General features: G+C 35.4%; 1 protein-coding gene across 2 annotated transcripts in view; it reads left to right on the top strand.

The window, feature by feature from the left end:
• Positions 1-22,352, top strand: part of gphnb (gephyrin b) — a 132,747-nt gene that overhangs the window by 47,102 nt on the left and 63,293 nt on the right. For both annotated transcript variants that reach the window (XM_038309110.1, XM_038309111.1), the window contains exons 3-6: positions 13,935-13,992; positions 14,094-14,186; positions 20,497-20,591; positions 20,908-20,974. In XM_038309110.1, the coding sequence (XP_038165038.1) occupies positions 13,935-13,992; positions 14,094-14,186; positions 20,497-20,591; positions 20,908-20,974 (313 nt within the window). The remainder of the gene's footprint in view (positions 1-13,934; positions 13,993-14,093; positions 14,187-20,496; positions 20,592-20,907; positions 20,975-22,352) is intronic.

The raw sequence follows: 22,352 nt of genomic DNA, 5'->3' as shown, positions 1-22,352 counted from the left end.
CTGGGAGTTGTCGACATGTTGAAAGTTGAGGACCAGACCTCAACTCTCAACTTGTTGTTCCATAGTCTTCTTTGTGGCTATATTTTCTTTTTCTTGTTTACCGTTGCTTCTATCATATTTTATATTAAAATCCCTTACATATTAAGAATTAAGAGCTCTGTTCAAAGCTTGGTCAGGATGGGGAATGCTGCTGAAAGGTGCCTACATTTGACTTTTTAAATGCAGAACATTGCTTTGGTCTGTGGGACGCAGGACAGAAGCAGATAACAGTAGAACTATCCTGCACAAATTGGAATTTAAAGTTGAGGACCAGACCTCAACTCTCAACTTGTTGTTCCATAGTCTTCTTTGTGGCTATATTTTCTTTTTCTTGTTTACCGTTGCTTCTATCATATTTTATATTAAAATCCCTTACATATTAAGAATTAAGAGCTCTGTTCAAAGCTTGGTCAGGATGGGGAATGCTGCTGAAAGGTGCCTACATTTGACTTTTTAAATGCAGAACATTGCTTTGGTCTGTGGGACGCAGGACAGAAGCAGATAACAGTAGAACTATCCTGCAGAAATTGGAACATCTGGTCACCCTTTGAAATTACTAGTACTATATCTCATGTTTTGATCACCAAAGAAATCCATGTCTTGGCAGTCTGATTAAAAGTCTCATATTTTGATTTGTCACAGCTATAAATAACTTCTGACTAATTGTGTAGGAATGAACAGTATATGGTTATGTATATTATTTATGTAGAAAGAACCCCAAGGTTAAGATGCAACCTAGCCTTTCTTCCTGCTGGGTAATGATGTGTTGCAACAGAAACAATGAAACCACATTGTATTTTCCTGTTTCTTCTGAGGCAAAAGAGAAGAAAATACATTTCTAAAATTAGAAGCTCAACCTAAATTATCATAGCATATGAACACGCGTAATACGGGCCCGTATTACTGATTTAGTATAATGAATTTAACTGTTTAAAACGAAATGATAAATAACGTTCATCATGCTGAAAAATAGCTACCTGTAAATCTTGTTGTGCAATTTTACCAGTAGTTTATGAATCTATAAGTAACTAGACCTGGAAGTTTTAATATGTCATTCAAATTAAGGGTAAAACCAAGTAATGTTCATTAGTAAAATTATTATAACTGACAGTTTGCTTAATTACCAAGTGTTATTAACGTGTTTCCTTTGTGGCTGGACGTTTTGGACCGTTGTCTTAACCATCAGTGAATGTCAATAACTTTGTTTATAAATTAAGCAAAGTTTTTAATTATTAACCACAAGGATAATATTTGTCTCTGTCTATTCAAGTTGTTACCTCAAAGGAAGTAAATTCAGCTCTTATAGCAGGGTTCCCGCGGGTCCTTAAAAAGTCTTAAAAGGCATTGAATTCTTTAAAATAAAACTAATTGGTATTAAAATGTCTTAAATCTGTCTTTCGTAGGTCTTAATTTTTAAAACATCATAAATAGGATTATTTTTATTACAATTTATTTTTGTAATCTAAATAAAACATTAAAATTGACCATTTTTATTTTTTATCAAAAAAAAAATAAATAATGGCTCGCCATTTTTGGTTCCGTCCCCATAGGGTTAGCGGAACCGATGAAAGCGTTGTTGCGGGACATTTGGGAGATGCGGCATTAACTTTTTGTCTTGAAAATATGAGCAAGTGTAAATGTAACGAATCTTGGCTGGATAGCCAATTTTCCCTGCTAAAACAAATTTTGTGAATTCAGTTAAATAATTGTTAAAATATATCTGTCATTTGTGTGTTTTTAGCTTTCTTCCTATATGGGAAGCTTTTCAAAATTCGAAACGTTGGTGCAAAGGTTTATGTTAAAATAAACCTTTAGGTTAAGTTGTCGCAAGCAGGTTTTTCTTGTGTTTCTTGTAAATTTGGTCTTAAATTTTTATTTCAAGTGGCATTAAAAAGTCTTAAAAAGTCTAAAATGTAACTTGCCTCATGCTGTAGGAACCCTGTATAGACAGTCCGTAACAGCTGTATAAATAATCGCAGACAGCCAAATTTAAAACAAAAATTGGTGCTTTATTATACATAATAATACCTATAACAGTATTATTATTATTTTTGATAAACTATGCAAACCCTGCAAGCTACTGGATTAATACAGAATACATAAAAGAGTTTAAATTAGTCCTTGTGATAGAGTTTTGGTAATGTTCAGTTCATTAGCTCAGCTGATGTACTGAGGGGATGTCAATCAGATAAGCAGCATAATACAACAAACATATGTGTAACCGTAGTCTTTGCTAGTATTTAGTTCAATCAATTTTCACTTAATGCAATAATGAACAGTTACCAATAAACAATGTATTTGATGTGACAGCATTGGAATGTTTATGAAAACAAGTAGTGGTGTGGAGCACAATGCTTCTGTTGCAAACCGATAGCTTAGCGACTAACTCAGCTAATCCACAGCTTGTAACAGCTAATGAATAGGCCAGAAAATAACCTTCTGCAGTCAGGCTACGGTGTCTGACATGATGATGATTCCTTACAGAGGTTACGGAGTTTTAAACTCCCGGAATGCTCCGGGCTCTATCTTGGTCCATTGACGGGCGGAGATTTAAAACTCCTCATCCTTTGTATAAAGAGGCAATACCAGCAAGGTTGTGCTAGGTTTTCAGCACAGAACCTCTTCAAAGAGGCATGCAGCCCTTTTCGACAGAAAAAATGGACAACGGTTCTGGGAATGGCACCACATGGAGTGTGGTGTCCAGTTGGAATGTGCGTCTCTCTGTCCGGACCGGTGGTCACCAATGAAGAGAATCTACTTACAGAATCTGTACCAAAGTGTATTGTAGTCCAGGAGGTGCTTAGTTTGACAAATTAACCAATTCAAAAAAGAATAGGACAAAAGACTGGAAGTTATATAAATACCCTGATCAGTCGATGTATTTGTGCATCTATATCAGTCTTCATTTTACTTAGAGCACCACAGTGATCAGCTGAGATGACCGTTGCTGTTGTGTAAGGCTAGTAAAATATTTGTAATATTTAATATACAATTGGATTAGAAATATTGATTTAAGAACCGGTGTGAGTATACTCTTTGTGTAGGAGTTTTGATTATCATTATTTTGCACATACATTGTGTAAAATATACCCAATAATGCATTTTAAGCACCAATCCAAAAATATGTCATGTTGTAACCATAGGGGTAATTCAATCATAAGATTTAAAGCAAACATGCATATTTTATCTTGTTATTTTAACATTTTGGGAGCACAGTTTCCAGGTCAAGAAAAAAAAATTAAAATTACTAGCACATCACAAACAGCAGGATGCTGTGTTCGGAGTAGAATTTCTCTTAGAATAATTCTTCCTGTTCAACTGATCAATGTATGCTGTAAACATGATGACGAGTGCGTGGAGACAGGATAGCTGACATGTTTATTAGCATGCAGATCACCTTTTCATTTTTCCACCTGTTACATTTCACACAGTTACTGTAGAAAATAATGACAATTATTTTGGTAACAAAAGAAGGATTATTTAAAAACATACTAACATTTTTCACTGCAGAAGAGCCTTATTTAATGTTGTGTGTGCATTTTTACAAAAGCAGCAATTGAACCACAGCAAGAGACATTACAGGTGCTGGTCATAAAATTAGAATATCATGAAAAAGTAGATTGATTTCAGTAATTCCATTTAAAAAGTGAAACTTGTATATTATATTCATACATTACATACAAACTCATATATTTCAGATGTTTATTTTGTTTAATTTTGATGATTACAAATGACAACAAATGAAAATCTCAAATTCATCATATCAGAAAATTAGAATATTACTGAAGACCAATAAAAACAAAGGATTTATAGAAATGTTGGCCAACTGAAAAGTATGAACATGAAAAGTATGAGCATGTACAGCACTCAGTATTTAGTTGGGCCTCCTTTGGCCTGTATTACTGCAGCAATGCGGCGTGGCATGGAGTCGATCAGTCTGTGGCACTGCTCAGGTGTTATGATAGCCCAGGTTGCTCTAATAGTGGCTTTTAGCTCTTCTGAATTGTTGGGTCTGGTGTATTGCATCTTCTTCTTCACAATACCCCATAGATTTTCTATGGGGTTAAGGTCAGGAGAGTTTGCTGGCCAATTAAGAACAGGGATACCATGGTCCTTCAACCAGGTACTGGTAGCTTTGGCACTGTGTGCAGGTGCCAAGTCCTGTTGGAAAATGAAATCTGCATCTCCAAAAAGTTGGTCAGCTGCAGGAAGCATGAAGTGCTCTAAAACTTCCTGGTATGTGGCTGCGTTGACCCTGGACCTCAGAAAACACAATGGACCAACACCAGCAGATGACATGGCACCCCAAACCATCACTGACTGTGGAAACTTTACACTGGACTTCAAGCAACGTGGATGAAGTGCCTCTCTTCTTTTCCTCCAGACTCTGGGACCTTGATTTCCAAAGGAAATGCAAAATTTACTTTCATCAGAGAACATGACTTTGGACCACTCACCAGCAGTCCAGTCCTGTTTCTCTTTAGCCCAGGCAAGACGCTTCTGACGCTGTCTGTGGTTCAAGAGTGGCTTGACACAAGGAATGCGACAGCAGAAACCCATGTCTTTCATACGTCTGTGTGTGGTGGTTCTTGAAGCACTCACTCCAGCTGCAGTCCACTCTTTGTGAATCTCCCCCACATTTTTGAATGGGTTTTGTTTCACAATCCTCTCCAGGGTGCGGTTATCTCTCTTGCTTGTACACTTTTTTCGACCACATCTTTTCCTTCCCTTCGCCTCTCTATTAATGTGCTTGGACACTGAGCTCTGTGAACAGCCAGCCTCTTTAGCGATGACCTTTTGTGTCTTGCCCTCCTTGTGCAAGGTGTCGATGGTCGTCTTTTGGACAACTGTCAAGTCAGCAGTCTTCCCCATGATTGTGTAGCCTATTGAACTAGACTGAAAGACCATTTAAAGGCTTTTGCAGGTGGTTTGAGTTAATTAGCTGATTAGAGTGTGGCACCAGGGGCCATCAATTTTGAACCTTTTCACAATATTCTAATTTTCTGATATGATGAATTTGAGATTTTCATTTGTTGTCATTTGTAATCATCAAAATTAAACAAAATAAACATCTGAAATATATGACTTTGTATGTAATGTATGAATATAATATACAAGTTTCACTTTTTAAATGGAATTACTGAAATCAATCTACTTTTTCATGATATTCTAATTTTATGACCAGCACCTGTATTCACACTTGATGAAGTGGGAAACACAGCAAACATTCTCATGAAAGGTTGACCAACCAAATTAACTCCAAGAGTGCATAGATATCTCATCAAGAAGCTTTAAAAAAATCGACAACAGCATCTAAAGCACTGTAGGCTATTTGAGTAGAAATGTACACAATATGCATGTTGTGAACACCTCTGTGGCTTGCAAAGAGTTTTGACTAATTAGTTCCATGCATTCAAGCTCTCTGTGTAATATATATAGTTCTAAAGGTCAGGAATTGGTTAGGATTTTAGAGGTATTAAGGCAGTACAAATAATCTGTTTAGATGCAAAAAGGAAAAAAAGTTGGGAGACTTTTTTAGATAAAAGGTTGCTTTTTATATATAAATATTAGATTTTATCATTTTCTTCCAGGAGCTCAATAGGTTGCTTGTTTGCTACATGGTCCTTGTTTGCTATAAGCGAGAAGCAGAAATACATTTTATTTGAAAGTTGTTTATTAGTTTCTTCTTAATGTCATTATCGTGAGGTCTACTGTCTACATATAGTTTTTCTTTTTCAAATATGAGCAGCCCAAATGTTGATAATGCATCAATAAGACAAAGAACAGAAATATGAAATCCATGCATTAGTTTAAATGGAAATCTAGTGTAGGCAAAAAGAAAGGACAATTGCCTATCTCCCTTTTTCTAACAAGGTTATGATCTCCATAACTTTGGGGAAGGTGTAATGTTTAATGATGAGATAAAGTGGAAGCTTTTTTGGAAAGTTCTAGGACATCTGGTTTACATCTGGTATAGCATTTGAGGGAAATTATACCCTACCAACAGTGAAATGTGATGTTTGTAGTGTGTTGATATGGGCCTTCTCTAGCCTTTCCTGAAACTGTAAAATATGCATTTTTTTAAACAGCAGGTCTCCCTATATTGTGTTCCCTTTAAACAATCTAAGGTTGTTGCTTTTTTGTGTAACCTTCATTTTTCCAGTGAGATCTTTTTAGGAAAAAAAAAAAATCTGTTAAAAAAGGAATAAAAAAAAGAATGCTTTTCAACTTCTGGTTGTGATTCAACTCTGCTATTTTGTTTATCCAGCTTTTGAATAGGAACTTTATTGTCCCAGCTACAGCAGAGTCAATACAGCTACAAAGATCGAGGCCTGATGTTGATATATCCATGACTCTGAAAGGACACAGACACAGATAAAAAAAGAAAAATGATCACACAGGCTTTATGGTATAGAGCAGAAACAGGACTAGAGCTTTTCTTGAACTTAAATGTGTCTGAGGGCATGTTTTTGTTTTGTTTGATAAATAACTTATTATCTGACAATGAGCTGATGGTTTCCATTAAATTTCTTGTTTACTGTTGTTGATTCCATCATGACCAGCTGGAACTCTATTTGTTTAATGTGTCACAGCTGCCAGGACAATTAGACATTTGGTGTGAAGGGTAAGTAAAAAATATAAAAGCAGGTGAGAAGTGTGGTGCCACCGCAGGAAGCTTACAGCCTATAATCACAGCATCTCTCAAGAACACTTTGTCACGTGGAATCAATCAGTCTGCCTGCTTTCATTTTGGAGGGAGGTATACTGCACGGTGGGTGGAGAAAAAAATGGTGTACAGTTAAAAAGAAAGAGACCAGGCAGCAGAAGGGAGATGAACAAAAAACAATAAGACTCAAGGACACAGAGGTAAGGAAGACTTGAATGCGTGTCCAACTGGAGGTTCCTGTTTACACTGCAAAAACTGAACATAAAGTAAGTAAAAGTTTCCTAAAATAAGTATATTTACACTTGATTTTAACTGGATAAGTATAAAGATCTGCTAATGTAATGAGATTCTTGCACTTACTGTAGAGCAAGAAACAATGATCTCCATTATCTTACAAATGCAATCATACTTTTCTAATTTTAGGGGACAAAAATACTAATTCCACTGTCAGATAATGATTTAAACTGCTCAAATGAATAGCTAATATGGTAATTTTAGGAAATCTTTACTTTTTTAGATAATTTTTCTCTTGTAGGCCTCTGTATTGTACATTTTGTTCATATATGTAATATTTTATAGTGAATGGGTTTTGAAGGAGAACCGTTTGTTCTGACTTGTTCTGAACTAACTTGTGTTCCAAAACCTTTTTAATAGGAAAGCTCCCCAAACTAAAATAGCTAGGGAAAAAAAAGACCTAATTTCACTGTCTGGAGCTGATCAGGGACAAAGACAAACCTGGAGGCTTTCAGGACACAGTGACATACCTGTAATGTGGAAGGTTTAAATGAGGACAGAGGGAAAAATCCCTGTAACAGGTCTCTCAATTATTTCTTTTAAATATACATGGATCTATTTAGTAAAATGTACGGTAAATCTTTACATCTGCTTAATTTTCCTCCTTTTTTTTATCTTTATATAATTTTTTGCCCTGCCTATTAGACTTTTAAACATTACATTTTAAAAAATCAAAATAAGTTTTTATAACAAAAAGAAAGATCTGCTATCAATCTTTTGGGGATTTTAGAAAAAGTGAAAAACATACTAGTGAAATATATCGATGCCATCTTTTATATTGCGTTATTCATTCAAAATTAAATTAGATATTCCAGAATTTGAAATGAAGGAGACTCATAAGAAGTATTTAGGTTCTTTGCCAAATCTTTCAACAAGCATGGTGTCATTTTTTACATGTTTTTTTTATGCCAGACTTTTCATTGTTGAAACATTCATAGTCGCATGTTACCAAAGCAGAGTTGTAGTTGAAAGCACAAAGATTTTTTTACAATTAATAGTGATATATTTATATATTAATTTATAAAAAGACTATTTAAATTAATTCAGACTGAAATGTTTCTATTAAGGTTTAGTTAAGATAGCAAAAATATTTATATTTTTCTTTTTTATTACAATAATGATTGACATAATGTTTTTTTGAAGTTTACTTTTATGTCATTAGTGTTTGGTCGATTTGCCTTCTAATCTGTAGGACTTGATTAAAAACAAGTCCTAAAGTTTAGGAGGGTTATCTTGACACACTCCTCCTGAAAGTCCTCATGTTGAGTTCGAAGAAGTCTGGCATTCAGAGTAGAGCTTTTTGAGGCCCAATCCAAAACACAGGATAGAAACATTGAATTATTGCGTTTAAGCCACTTTAACTAATTCTGTGGAATGTGTTGGGTTATTGCTCATCTGAAAGATTGTGTAATGCCCAAATTTGACTTATTGGATAGTTTTTGGGATGTTTTGTCCAAATTTCCACATGCTGTTTTATCCTCAAGGAGCGTCCATGTTGTGTAGGACACCAGTCTCTCCTGCAGCAAAAGATCTTGACAGATTATTCGCCTACTCTTATAGTTGGGAAAGTGTGCACAGGGATACTAGTTTCCTCTCTGTCTGACCCCACTTTTTTCCTACAAATGATCATTATTATCAAATTCTACCATTTTAGTGCATCTGCAAATGGTGACTTGTTTTGTTTAAGAAGGAATGGCTTTTTTTCATCGCTGTGTGGTATTTCTTTCTGAGATAGTAAAGGATACATTTTACAGTGTGGATGAAAGCAGACCCTCATAAGTAGGGGTGTGGGAAATAATAGTTTTGGCGATATATCGTGATATTCGGCTGCCCAATATAATATCGATCTTTCACTTCTTAGTATCGATTTTCAAAAAAAAAATGGTTACATAAAACATTGATGGGAAAATGGGCTACCTCTGCACCACCACTCTGGCAGAAAGCACTGTGGAGCCCTTTAACTGTGCCTGCAGCACCAAATCTGTATTTGAGGCAGTCACAGTGGAAGAAAACCCCAAACAACATGGATAATAATACCTAATCAATATTTTCTGATGAAAATATACAGCACTTGCTGTTTTATCTCATCATTTGATTTTGATAGCTGGGGAAGATATGGCAATATATGGTGATACTGCAATATCGCGATAATATCGTATCGTGACCCAAGTATCGCGACATGTATCGAATCGTAACACTAATGCCAATACTCACCTCTACTCATAAGGTTGAAAGACAGCAAAAACATAGTGTATGCAAACTTCAGTGGAGATTTTATTTCTTTTTTTTAATTAACAAATAATAGACGATGACCATCAGTATCATGTCAGAAATGCAGATAACGAGATTGGATTTTTTATAATGTGCATGTGTATTTCTGATTTCTACATTTTTAGAGTGTGCTAGCAGATTTTATCAAATGCAAATCAAGACATAGTCAAGCTGACAATGTGTTTATATGTTTTCTCTGTCTATACTAGATGAGAATTTGTCCTAATGGTCTGACAAATATTCCATGCAAACTTGACTTATTTGGCTAGTGTTTGCCTGGATTTTCTCCAAGTATACCCAGGGGGGAAGAGTGCTCTTCGCTGTGAATAAATGAATCCACTATGACTGTTGTTTATTTTGCCACAGGTGCTGGATGTTTGTATTTAGTCATAGCTGGTGTGTTTAAGAGAAAGAAATGCAGAAGCCCAAAGTTCTCAGCAGTGGCGTAACTGAAGCATGATGACATTTATTCCACAAATAATCCTTGTAGTGTGAAGTTAGCCACAGACATGTTAATATTGCGTTTTTCTGGGTCATATTGTTTAACATGTGTGAGTGGAACACCTTGGTGGGTACTCTGAACTCTCAACACGGGGGAGGTTTGAAGGAGTAAGCTTGTCCTTTTCCTCCATCTTTTCCACCATCAGCAAACATGCTGAGAGGTCCCCCCTTGAGAGCTTTCCTACATGTGGATGGACCAACAACTTATCTCTAATGGCCTCAACTCGGTTACTACTGGGAGTATAGCGATGACCGAGGAGGTTTTTGTCTCTTTCCTGGATGAAGTGTGTGTTTATGTGTGTTTGAATAGAAGCAAGGAAGCAGGAGAGCACAGAAAGTGACTTTGAGTGCTTTCTACAAAGAGCGTGTATTATTAATAAAATCACCCTGGCAGATGGGTCTCTTCTTGGAAGTGTCCCACAACCACTGAGATTTGCAGCAGACACACACACACGCACACACACACTTCCAACTTCTTCTCTTGTTAAGTGTGTCCCTTTTTTGCACTCTTCACTTTGTGCCTCTCTTTGTTATTCAAGCTTCCTATCTTTATCCTCCTTTCTGTGCTCGTCTTTTATTTATCATACGACTTGGCCACGATGTCCAAGCTTTCAGGCCAAACGACTGTCCCTCTCCCAACCATCCACCCCCCTTTTTCCTCTCTGTCTGCCGGCTGTGTTTTTGCTTCTATTCATTATTCCAGCTGCATTAGGAACCGTTCATAACTCTCATAAACCATCACTCTCACCCATGCACTCTCACAAACAACTACAGGTGCTTGGTTCCAGGTACTCAGAGATTCACTTCCATACAGTAAGCCCATATTCTTATCTTCAGGTAACACAGAGTACATGTCAGATTAAATAATTCTACTTCAGTGATAGTATCTAGGTGTTAATTTATTGTATGTCTCGTACCATGTCTGTTGGTTGTGCTGTTCTTTTTACATCTCTTTGCAGGCGATGAAGCAGACTGAAAAAGTTTTATCATTATCTCCCTTTTATATCCTCTTTCTTTCATCTTTTCTCCTTTTTTTCTGTTTTTCCTCTTCTGTTCTACTTACATTGCAGTGTCCATATAATCTGTAAAACTCCCTGCATATTTAAAATAAAGCAATTTATATGCATGAAACAAGCGGAACACTATGGCAATAGCCGTACTGATCCACTAGTGAAAGTAAAATCTGTTGGGCTATTTTTGGCATCAAGACAATTATTCTTATTGCCACTTTGCCAGACAGAACACTGTAAAAAAAAAAAAAAAAAGGCACCATTCACAACAAAGGCACAAATCTGTCATCAGCACTGACCAACTTTAGCCCAGAGTTGGACAAATGGATCTCATATCATACAGGCATAGTTTTGCTATGCAACATTGATATGTTGCATTTCACTCTTAATGACAGATCTACAGCTGAAGCCATTTATCTGTTTGGAAAGTTCCTGTTTGATGTCTGGTGATGCCATCTTGATACTTCCGGGATGAAGTCTAAATATAAAATAACATCTCTGTACGATAATGTCTCCCCCCAATGCATGAATCTGTTGCTGAACTGGAGAGCTCCTTCAGTGACAGACTGCTGCACAATAAATGCACCAGGGAGCGTTATAACAGATCCTTCCTCCCAGCAGCTGTAAGACTCTATAACCACCACTGCTCCCAAAAACCTGAATAAATTGTTATATTCATGCTAATTCTTTGCACAGTTTCTGTCTTGGTCATCTTAAATAACACGCTTTTGTCATTTTTGCACATCTCTGTTGTTGATGCTATTTTTTTCACATATCCATCCATGGATAATTTATATTGCAAAACACTGTACAGTACAGTATTTTATTTGTTTATTTTCTTAACTCTGTCACTTATTCTGTTATCTTTATACAATTTCTAAGGTCCGCGTTTGTGTGACTACTTATGCCATAATATTTTTGCTGCTGTAACACCAGAATTTCCACATTGTGGGACAATAAAGGGATTTTCTATTCTATTTCAATAGCAAATAAAATATTTCCATTATCATACCATTTATGTTTTTCAGTTGAAGCATTTCCTCTTGCCTGACATGATTCTGCCTATATGATTTCCTTGATTTTCTCAAAATTCTAACGTTTTCATAACATAAAAAAATTTTATCTCAGTTTCATACCAGATGAAGTATTGGTCCCCGGTTATATATTTTGGCTTAGCTGACCATCTATTGTTGTTTTTACTGTACCTTCTTCAGTGCTGAGTGGCATGTCAACCTGTAATGGTACATAACCTGCTTCTATATGGATAATAGTATTCTTAGCAGCTTTAGCATCAGTGTTTATGAATTTTACAATCAAAATCCTACACAGCCATCATTACAACCTTTCAAAATACTTTATGGTATTTTAATCTTAGTTAATTCACATTATTTGAGTATTTGGTCAAATGAAATCAAGTTAGAGGTGTTATCTGATAAAGTTTTGCTTTCCAATTTTTGTAAAATGGTTTTAGGAAAGAATATATGCTGGCCCGTTAATGGGCACAGTAACTGTTGACTCAAACTGTGAAAGGATTAGATGCGTAGTATAGTCATAGTATTATCATCATCTCTGGACCATATAAGTTTGTTAATAAACTGCAGATAAAGAACAGGTAAAAATGGATTAAGCAAATTTCTTTGCTACAGTATTTTAAATTTTCATCTGCTGTAATTTGGCCATCTGTGCAATTTAGGAAGACGCTTGGTGCTCTCTAATTTATAATACATAGATATCTATATCAGTGTGCTTAATTTTTATTGTAAGATCTATTGATATATTATGCAAATATGAAAACTGTTCAATTATTAATCAAAAACATGAAAAACAATTTGTCTGAAGATCTTAAATACATGGTAGCAAAGAAACGGGATCCCCATTAGTTACAACAAAAGGTACTCAGGAGTTCTCACTCCCTCCCAAGCAATATACAACACAGCAATTGGAGTCTCCAGACAGGAAGAGCTGCCAAGGAAATGCTGGGAAGGAACTCCAGTTATTTGTGCAGACCGTATTTTTATTTGGACTGAAACAGAGAGGCATGAAAAATCCCGGGAGCACACAAGAGGTGATTTGTCCTGACAGCTCCTTTACTCTCCTGAGGTGTAACACGCGTAAACACATAAATGAACGAGCGTACGTGCATGAACTTATATAAACACACATGAATGCATACAGCGCTGCCAAAAGCCACTCTCCACCCATCAAAGCACACTAAGCGAAGGTAAATCTCCAATTTCATCACAGTAATGTTAGGAGGGGAGAGCTGTGTGTGTGGATGGGCTCCTTCATCCTAAAGATGCTGCAGTGTTTCATTAAAAAAGCCATATTTCATTTAAGGGCTTGTTTCATACTTTTGTAAATTTTGTCAAAAACCTGTCGTAGTCCAATAGTTTTTCTTAATAGAACTCTTGCTGCATTGCCCTTATTATTTCTCCATGCAGGTCCATATTTATTATTCCAAAAGTATCTGAAAAGACTGTGATATAGGGGTTCTGTTTCCGTGTGTTGGCTGCAGGACGGTGTTATGGCATTTGTGTCACAGAGGAGAAACATGATGCACTAAAGTGACCAAAATAGCTCTCTTGGAAGAAAGAAAAAAAAAAAGAAAGCGGTTACATAAGAGTTTTCTGTTCCTTTACCTTCAGCCTGGTCATTTTTAAGGTAGTGTAATACTCTTTCTGACCACGGGAGGGCGCCAGGTGTTTACTTCTCAGCCCTAACTCTCTGGTCAGTCTCTGGAAAATCCTTTCCCAAAGAATCTCCAAGGAATTTTTTATTTCTGTATTCTATATATTTTGACACTCAACACCTTTTTTTTTTTTTTATATATGTGACCCGATATTATTAAGTAAATCTGTAATAAAATAGACCAAAGTTTTCAGATTTACTTTCATAAAAGCTTTGTCTAATCATGTCTCCAGTCCTCCAACCTACTTTTTTTTCCTACTTGCTTTGATTCTGTTTTATTTTCCTATATTTTAATCATGTAAAGCACTTTGCCTTTGTACTGAATTGTGCTATGCAAATAAATGTACCTTGCCTTGCCTTTTTTGTAATGAGGATTGTTTGGTGTTTGTAGTGATAAAGGAAACCATATTTTTCTTGCCCTACCAGGTATCTTTGCTCAGTCTCTGTTTTCTGTCTTCACTCAGGTTGGGGGGCATGATCTCAGCCTACAAGATAGTGCCAGATGAGATAGATGAAATCAAGGTAAAGATCACTGCACCGTTTTGACTTTATTGCTACTTCTACTATATTCCACAAGGGAGATTTTTTAATAAATGTTTATCTTTTTGCATGTTTTCCAACAGGAAACACTGGTGGACTGGTGTGATGAGAAAGAGCTCAATCTCATTCTCACCACTGGAGGCACTGGCTTCGCCCCGAGAGATGTAACACCAGAGGTGGGTTTACATGTTTATTTCAGACCAAAGCAGGGCAATCATGGGTAGTTTAAAAATATGAGTAGTTTGGTTAATATTATAATGATTATTATTTATTGAGTTTGGTGAAGAAATGTGTTGATTGCAGTCGAAGAAGAGTACATTTTCTTGAATATTCACATTTCTTGTCTGGTCTTAATTTAAAAAAGAATTAGAAAGTATGTGTTTAAAGGTAGGTTTTCTTAAGAAGCAAAATATAAAATTAGCTAACAAATTGGAAAAGGGCGTAATTGTAACAATATATAACCAAATTACACAATTGTTTATTGATAGATTTTAAAACTTAATTTAAAAGAAGTTATGATTGAAAACATTTTAACCACACACATTTTAACACTACTGAAAGATTTTATACATTTAGTTAATTAAGATCATTTTTGGGCGGCCTAAACTAATTTGCTCTTTTGTCAAAGGTTAGAAAAACCATGCAATAAGAAAATAATGCCTACTATATGTTTTTTTTTTTTTTTTATCTACATTTGTATTTTAGAATCCCAATTGTTTTCACACAAATTAATCAAATCAATCTTTCTGTTCACTAAATGCTCCTGCGTGTTTCTTCATCATTTTGTACCATTGCAACTACAGATGGTTTATGTCTGCACTTCTTTATGGACACATTTAGATACCTTTTATAATGAGATTTTTCTTTTTGCTGATATACTGATTAATATTATTGCCAAGGTAATGTTTTACCTCTCCTTTTCTATTTTATCTCTTTAAACAGCACAACGCGTTTGGGTAGGGACTTTAAAGGGTCTGGAAACAGTGGTGGTTCTAGAAGAAATTTACAAGGGGGGTCAGGGGGTCTTTTATGGGGGCAAAAAATGAAAGACTAACAAAACTTCACACACAAAAAAAATACAATTAAAACAAGGTAAGAGTACAACATTTAATTTATTAAATGAGCAACGAAGCCAAGATTGCAGACTCCTGGCCCCTGTTGGCCGCTGTTTAAAACCACCAATGGGTAGAAGCAACATTTAGGAAAAAATTATAAATGGAAGCACAAAGGAAAAGAAAATAAACTCAGTATTAATTACATAAAATACCAAACAGGTTTTGGATTTTTTTTTTTTTTTTAAGTCATTTAAAACTTAGATCAACATTTCTTAAAAAATATGATTCAATGCACCAATCTGATCACATTACCTTAGTGGCCTAATACAAAGCACAATTAGCCTGGAAACTTAACATTGCACATCACCATGGGCACACCATCATAGTGCCTCATAGTGGAGGTAGTATCATGCCGTGCGCATGGTTCTCTTTAGCTAGCAAAAGGAAAGTGAGCAAAGTTATTCCAGGTGTTTTTGTTTTTCATGTTACAAAACATGAACAAGTGCAGGAACTGCCAGTACATTTTCAGGGAGCTTTCCTGTTTTTAGGCAGTTTGGCTAAGAGCTACTAGTCTGAGGATTTCAACTGCAGACAGTAGGCAATTTTTGTTTTGTTTTTTTTATTTTGAAATGAAAGTGTCTTTAGAGGCACATGTCTCATGCTGCTGTATTTGCTTCATTAGCAGCTTGCTTTTTGTTGATCACATATGAGTTACAAAAATAATTACCACTAATTAGTCCCATAGTCAGAGGGGAAATAAACTGTAGAGTTGCTTCGTTTTTCTCAGCTACATTTTCTGTTAGGTAAATGATAGAGTTCAAAGACAACATTGAATTTATATGTATTTTATTTTGTTTAAGTGCTTTTTACACTTTCCCAATTTCTGTGGTATTAAATAAAGGTTCCCATTGAAGTTGTATCTTAATATTTTTCATAGATGATCTGAAATCCTTCACAAATGTATTGTATGTAATATAAATGTAATATTACTAAAGACCAGCTACTCAGGTACTCTAATCTATAAAATATTTATGTAAGGTTATTATGGTAAAATTTATTTAAAATGATTGTGTGATATTGACATTGTGGATTGTAAAGTTACTCAAACATTTTTTCTTTTTCATTGTAATTGATCATACATCTAATTTACTGAAAACTCCTTTGAGACAGAATTTGTTTTTCCAGGGAGACTTGGCTAAGAAGTGCAGCAGTGTACAGTTGCAAAACAAATAAATAAAATACAATTAATATGTTATAAAAGTTATATAATTACAAAAGTAGTCTCAAAAATAGAACACTATGTGAAATTAAGTGAATTATAGTGAGTTAAAACAAAATCTGAATTTTTTTAAAGAGGATTATATTTATTAAAGAAATAAAGTGATTCGAACTTATCTGGCCTGTTTTTTACGCATCTGTGGAGAAAATTGGGTTTATCTTAATGGTTTCCAAGGTTACCACATTGGAACTTCATGCAGTTAGTCAAGCCTTGTTACTAAATAATTATATAAACCTGTCAATCAGCCGCACCTTATAACAAACTAAGTTGGTTTCAGCTCTGGGTGCAGGAAAGCTGCTCCCCAGAATGGTCTTATCTTTTGAATTGCAGAGGAGCTACTGTACATGGACAACTTTTAACGAGAGTCTATGGGCAATAATTACGTCACGAATCCAACAATTGAAATAGCTTCAATCTTTATTAAACTCGTTATTATAGTCATTATCAAAGATTAAAAATGTATCCTGCAGATCTAAAAAATATTTTAATGTATTTTTAAATATTTTAATCAAGTATATTGGGTGAGTGGGGGCCCTCTATTGGCTACTGGTCTACTGGCCCTCTATTGATGGCTGACATGAATGACCTGTTCAATGCCCTCCCATAGCTTCTTAAATCAGTTTTAGGTCCTCTTTCTTTAGGAGCTTCTGTTCGACAGCAAAAGCTAAGTTAAAAAATGTGAACAAACTGTTTAGATCTTTAAGAAAAAGAACTCCACATAGGGCAAAGCCCACTTCTGATGCTTATTGTCCTTATTAAATCCTTGAAAACTGTTTTTGTGTTTACTCTGATTCCCTTGTCAGTATGAAAAAGGTGTTTAATAATTATGTGCAATATTTCAGTGGCACTAAAACATATATTCCCTTTATCACTCCTGTTATGGCTGAATATTTAGGTTATAGTAATGATTGTATAATGTTAAATCTCAGTTATTTTAAAAAGTAAAACTAATCCATGCTGAGTATTCTGTGATTTTTGTGCCTCGGAATATTTCTGCCAATTTACTTTAGCTTAGCTGTTAGCAACATGCCTGCAAAGCCTTTTAGGTTTTTTTCTGTCTAAATTTGGAGTCATGTGTGCTTCTAGTATAATTATCAGATGTTAGGATTTTTTTTTTATTCTATTCAGTTCAGTTTGTTTATATGGCATTACTTCATAACAAATTGTGTCTCTTCCTGCTTTATGGAACAGACTTGTACTCTTCATTAAGATGATTTACATATAGCAAATTATGAATAAAATTAAATAATACATTAAAATACAGTAAAGTAAACTCTACTTTTTAAATTATCATTTAGTAAAATGTTTTAAAGGAGCATACTTCCTCCAAACTTAAGACTTTTCTGCAATACTTAAATCTAAAAAAACATCTAGTGACAGCAGAGGTGACACAAGCTTTATCAGACACACTTCAGTTTAATAACATGCTGCTGTCATTTTTATTTTTTCTGTATCTCTGGTGCTGCAGCTATTTTTACATATCCATTACTGTTTATCCGTTAACTTTTTTATATTGTAAAAACACTCTAATTGTTTTATTTTACTTTTCTAAGAGGCACATTGTGTGACCACTAGTACTATAACCTTTTGCTGCTGTACCACCACAATTTCCCCATTTTGGGCCAATGAAGGGAATATTTATTCTATTCTATTCTAGAATAGAATAGATGTGGTTTTCCAAAACCTAGATTTAGTTTAATAAGACAACTCACGTGTAGCTTTTTAAATACATCGTTACACATCTAGTCTCAGTCTCCGATACCATCCTTTGGTGACCATGCTGCTCATAATGCCGTGTCAGTTGAGTCAGCACTCCAAGGATTTCTTTTTTTTTTTTTTTTAAACAGGCTTGTATAAATGTGAACAGGTATGTATTATTAGAAAGCTGTGCAGTAATGCAATTTAATTTAATTTATTAATTTAATTTATGGATGCAATTTAACTTTCACCTCAGTGAAAGACATGTTTATTAAAATAGTTTTATTAATTGATAAATATATAAAAATATAGCATGAAAACGTAAGAGTGCAGCCTTAGCTGCCACATAAGCTACATATCTAACAAATAACTTTTTAAGTCTCCAAAGAATCCCAAAACATGATTTGTCCAAATATTTTTATTTTTTTTTTGTTAAATTCAGCATATCATGTGTTTTATTGAATCCATTACTAAATTAAACAGCCCATATCTTAGCAGTGTGGATGCCGGAAAATAAGCCTTAACTATCTTTTCTACATCTACTGTATATTTATCTACATTAGGAGTTGATATTGATTAAGTCTCTTAAATCACTGGGGAAATATCCGCTCTCCTCATAAAACCCATGCAATAAAACCTTGGGATGCTGAACTCCTCTGCTTTGGAATCTTGAACTGTTGTGGAAAGAAGCTTGCTTGTTTTGATTTGCGGATTTGTTATTTTAATGCTTTATTTGATGGCTTGAATGTGATTAAATACAAGCCAGCAGGGTCACATTTCACCATGCATTGTTATTTTTTTAATTAACACTGTTGGCTATGCAAGATCTCCTTTGTCATTGTCAACATGTTGTTGAAATGTGTAGATTGTGTAGCATTGCCATGTACAGAAAATATATTTCTCTTCAGTTAAATATAATCACTGTAGGCCTTCATAACCTCATTTTAGTTTGTCTTAGTCCAACTAGGTTTTCAGACTCTTTTCAAACAAGTAATAAAAAATCTTACATTGTCTTTCTAAGTGATGGAACAAAAATAAACCATGTTATGAATAAATAGTTAACTGGAGTTTATGATAAAACGAATATCTTGTAAATGTTCTTTTGGTCTCTGCTTTTCTCTTTCTCCTACACTGTCTGCTCTTCATTAATCCGTCTTATGTTCCTCTTAACTCTGGGGTTAAAATTTAAAATGATAAAAGGAAATTCTCTCTTTTTAAATATTTCCTATGCCTTATTGTTGCTGCATTTGAAGTATTACCTAACTTAAGCCACATACAGTATGTAGAAAACACCTCAACTCCTCTGCTGTCTGTCATTTAAACAATCTTAGAATAACCGCTATGCTAAGTACTGTAAATAAACAATAACTTGGGACATTTTTTCAATTTTTATGATAAGATTCGTGCAAGTCTTTAATTTAGTTCATGCCTTCTTCTTAAAGAGGTTTACATGCTGCAGTGTAAACCCCAGTCATTAGTTCTAGTTGTTCTATTAAAGGTCCTGTTGCTCTCCTAAAATCTATGTCTTCTGATTTCTAAATAAACCTCAGTGTAAGTCAGGTTAACATAGCCAAACTAGTCACTGGTCACACTGTCAATTTTATTTTAGAGCAAATATTAAATGGCCAAATGGCCAAAAGAGCTTTTTAATTTAAAAGGGTATTACGCTGATATATGTTATCTTTCACACTGTTACCTAACATGTTAAAATATTTAATATAAACAAACAATTCTTACAAAGCAAAATGTTGTTGGGATCCAGAGGCTTGCCCACCAGAGGGCGCCGAGGATCCCTTCCTGATGGTTTGTGCTGCTGTTGGGATCTGGGGTGCTGTCTACCTTCCTCCACCAGAGGGCGTACTGGATCTCCTGAAGCTGGAGCTGACTTCACCAGCTGCTTCTCATCTGCTCATCAGGGGACCAGTACTTAAGTGGGCTGTGGACAACACTCCAGTGCCAGAGTGTTTTGCCAGTTATGGTTAGCAAGTCTGAGCCAATCTGCCTGCCTGAATCTAGACTCCCTGATTACCTGAACCTAACCTGTTCTTGTCCTCTCTGCTGGAAGGGTTTCTGATCTCCAGGACTCTTCAGTAGTCAGACAGACCGGTTTCTGACAGAGAAACTCTTCCAGAGTTTCTGATTTCAGACAGGTTCTTCCTAGAAGCAGAGAGGACAAGAACAGGTTAGGTTCAGGTAATCAGGGAGTCTAGATTCAGGCAGGCAATGTTTTGCATTTTAAAAGAATAAATCTTTACAAAAAAAAACACAATCGACATAGCTGAGTTGAATGACTAGGAACATAGTGTTGTATCAGGTTTTTTCATTTGTCCGAAAGAAGTCTGACTTATCATCAGTGCTGCAGTTTGATAATTTTTAGGCTTATAAAATGACTCATGATTTGTTAAACTATAACAAACTCGTGCATGTGTTTGTGTGTGTCTCTCTCTTATTTAGGCCACTAAGGAGGTGATAGAGCGGGAGGCACCTGGAATGTCTCTTGCGATGCTGATGGGATCCCTCAATGTTACACCATTAGGCATGCTTTCTAGGTATAAGAAACTCAACTACACACTTGTTTAAAATTTAGAGAGAAATTCATTATATTTGCAACTCTAGATTTCTTTTGATTATTTTCGAAGTTTGTAAATTTGATTTAAAATGGTTCTTTTCAAGATAAGAATAATATCCGATATATAATCCCATGACTATAGAATTTATTGGGATCTTAGTGGCTGTAGAGCCTGCCCAATATATAAACATAAGTAAGGAGAGTTTGCTGGTACATTCTTTTTTATTTGATGGGAAAATATATCTATATATATATAGTCTGTATCATATCATCTGACAGTGGCTGTGCAATTTCAGACCTGTCTGTGGGATCCGAGGCAAGACGCTCATCATTAACTTACCAGGAAGCAAGAAAGGCTCCCAGGTAGGAAATAATCAAGTTGTCTTTTGTTAAAGGAAGTAAATAAATAAAAAAAACATCTGAATCAAATATGTTAACCTATGTTGCAATCAATTTACAGCAAGTGCCATCTTAAGGCACTTTACAGAGAATAAGTTCAGTTAAGTCATACAGACGGGATAAAACTTTTTTTTTAATATATGGAAACCCAGTAGATTGTATCATGGTGTGCAGAAAAAAGCCTGCAGTGACAGTGGACAATCCTTTGCATTGTAGCAACCCCTTATACCAGTAGCGGCTGCTGCTATCTGAAACAGTGGAGGATCAATGCTGTTGATTAAATCCAAATGTTATGTATTGCATTAAAAAATATTGAAACACGTAAAACACATCACTATAACTGGTGAAAATAGCTGTTGTGAAGCACTCTGAAATAATAAGCTCCAGAGACCACTGCAAGAGTTTAACACAAGATGATTTAACTGACTGAATGATCACTTTTTCCTCTCGACACATTAGGAAAGCCTCCTCGCTGTCTGGCCACTGTCAGTCAAGAATCTTTAAGTATGTTGGCCAATCAGCATCAAGCAGCTGGCTTCATGACCTGCCCCTGCTGCACAGACCCCCTAAGAGGTTTAGCCTGGAAGTTACATATTTTGACACGTTATCCAATCAGGGCTCTACTTTCCCGCTGCTTACCTTTCAAGTTTGTTTATTTCAGACATACAAGTACTGTATATAATAAAGACAGTTTATGTATACGTCAATACAACATAAATTAAAACAGTCTGAAAAAGGGTGTATTGGCAGAAGCAAGAAGCTTATAATGCCCACCCTCCAAAGCCAATTTACATTGGATTAAAAAGCAAAGAAAAAAAGATAAATAGATACCATTTAAAATACATACCAACGTATGATTTTAAGGAAAGTTATGATTCTCAATAGACCAAGGCTCAAAGTTCAACAGGGATTTTTCATGGAGCCTGACAGGCAGCGTCCTGCTGCTCCAGAGTGGGAGATCAGGCCAGAGAGCCGAATTAACAGTTGACTAATGCACAACAGACCCAGGAAATTAGGTGCATTTTAGAGCATATTTAATGAAAGTTTAATGAATGCATTTATGTACTTCGACATGCATATTTTACCAATAATTTTACGAAATTTAAATGGGAGGTTTAGCAACAATTTTGAAATCGCCACTGCCCCATACTTAGAACATAACATTGCGGATGAAAACTCCTCCATACCTGGAACAATCCTCCAACAGAGCCAGGATGAACGGTCTTCTGCCACTACCAACTGGGGGATTGAGCAGACAGAAAGGAACACTTGAGCACTGATAAAGGAGTACTTTCTATTTGTGAGAAAATTAAAGGTTAGTAGAAGCTCCTGAAGTGGCTTC

The sequence above is a fragment of the Cyprinodon tularosa genome, unplaced genomic scaffold, assembly GCF_016077235.1.
Source record: "Cyprinodon tularosa strain WSP-4 unplaced genomic scaffold, ASM1607723v1 ctg657, whole genome shotgun sequence".
NCBI lineage: Eukaryota > Metazoa > Chordata > Actinopteri > Cyprinodontiformes > Cyprinodontidae > Cyprinodon > Cyprinodon tularosa.
The sequence above is the reverse complement of the archived record's forward strand: the minus strand, read 5'-3'. Positions and strand labels throughout refer to the sequence as shown.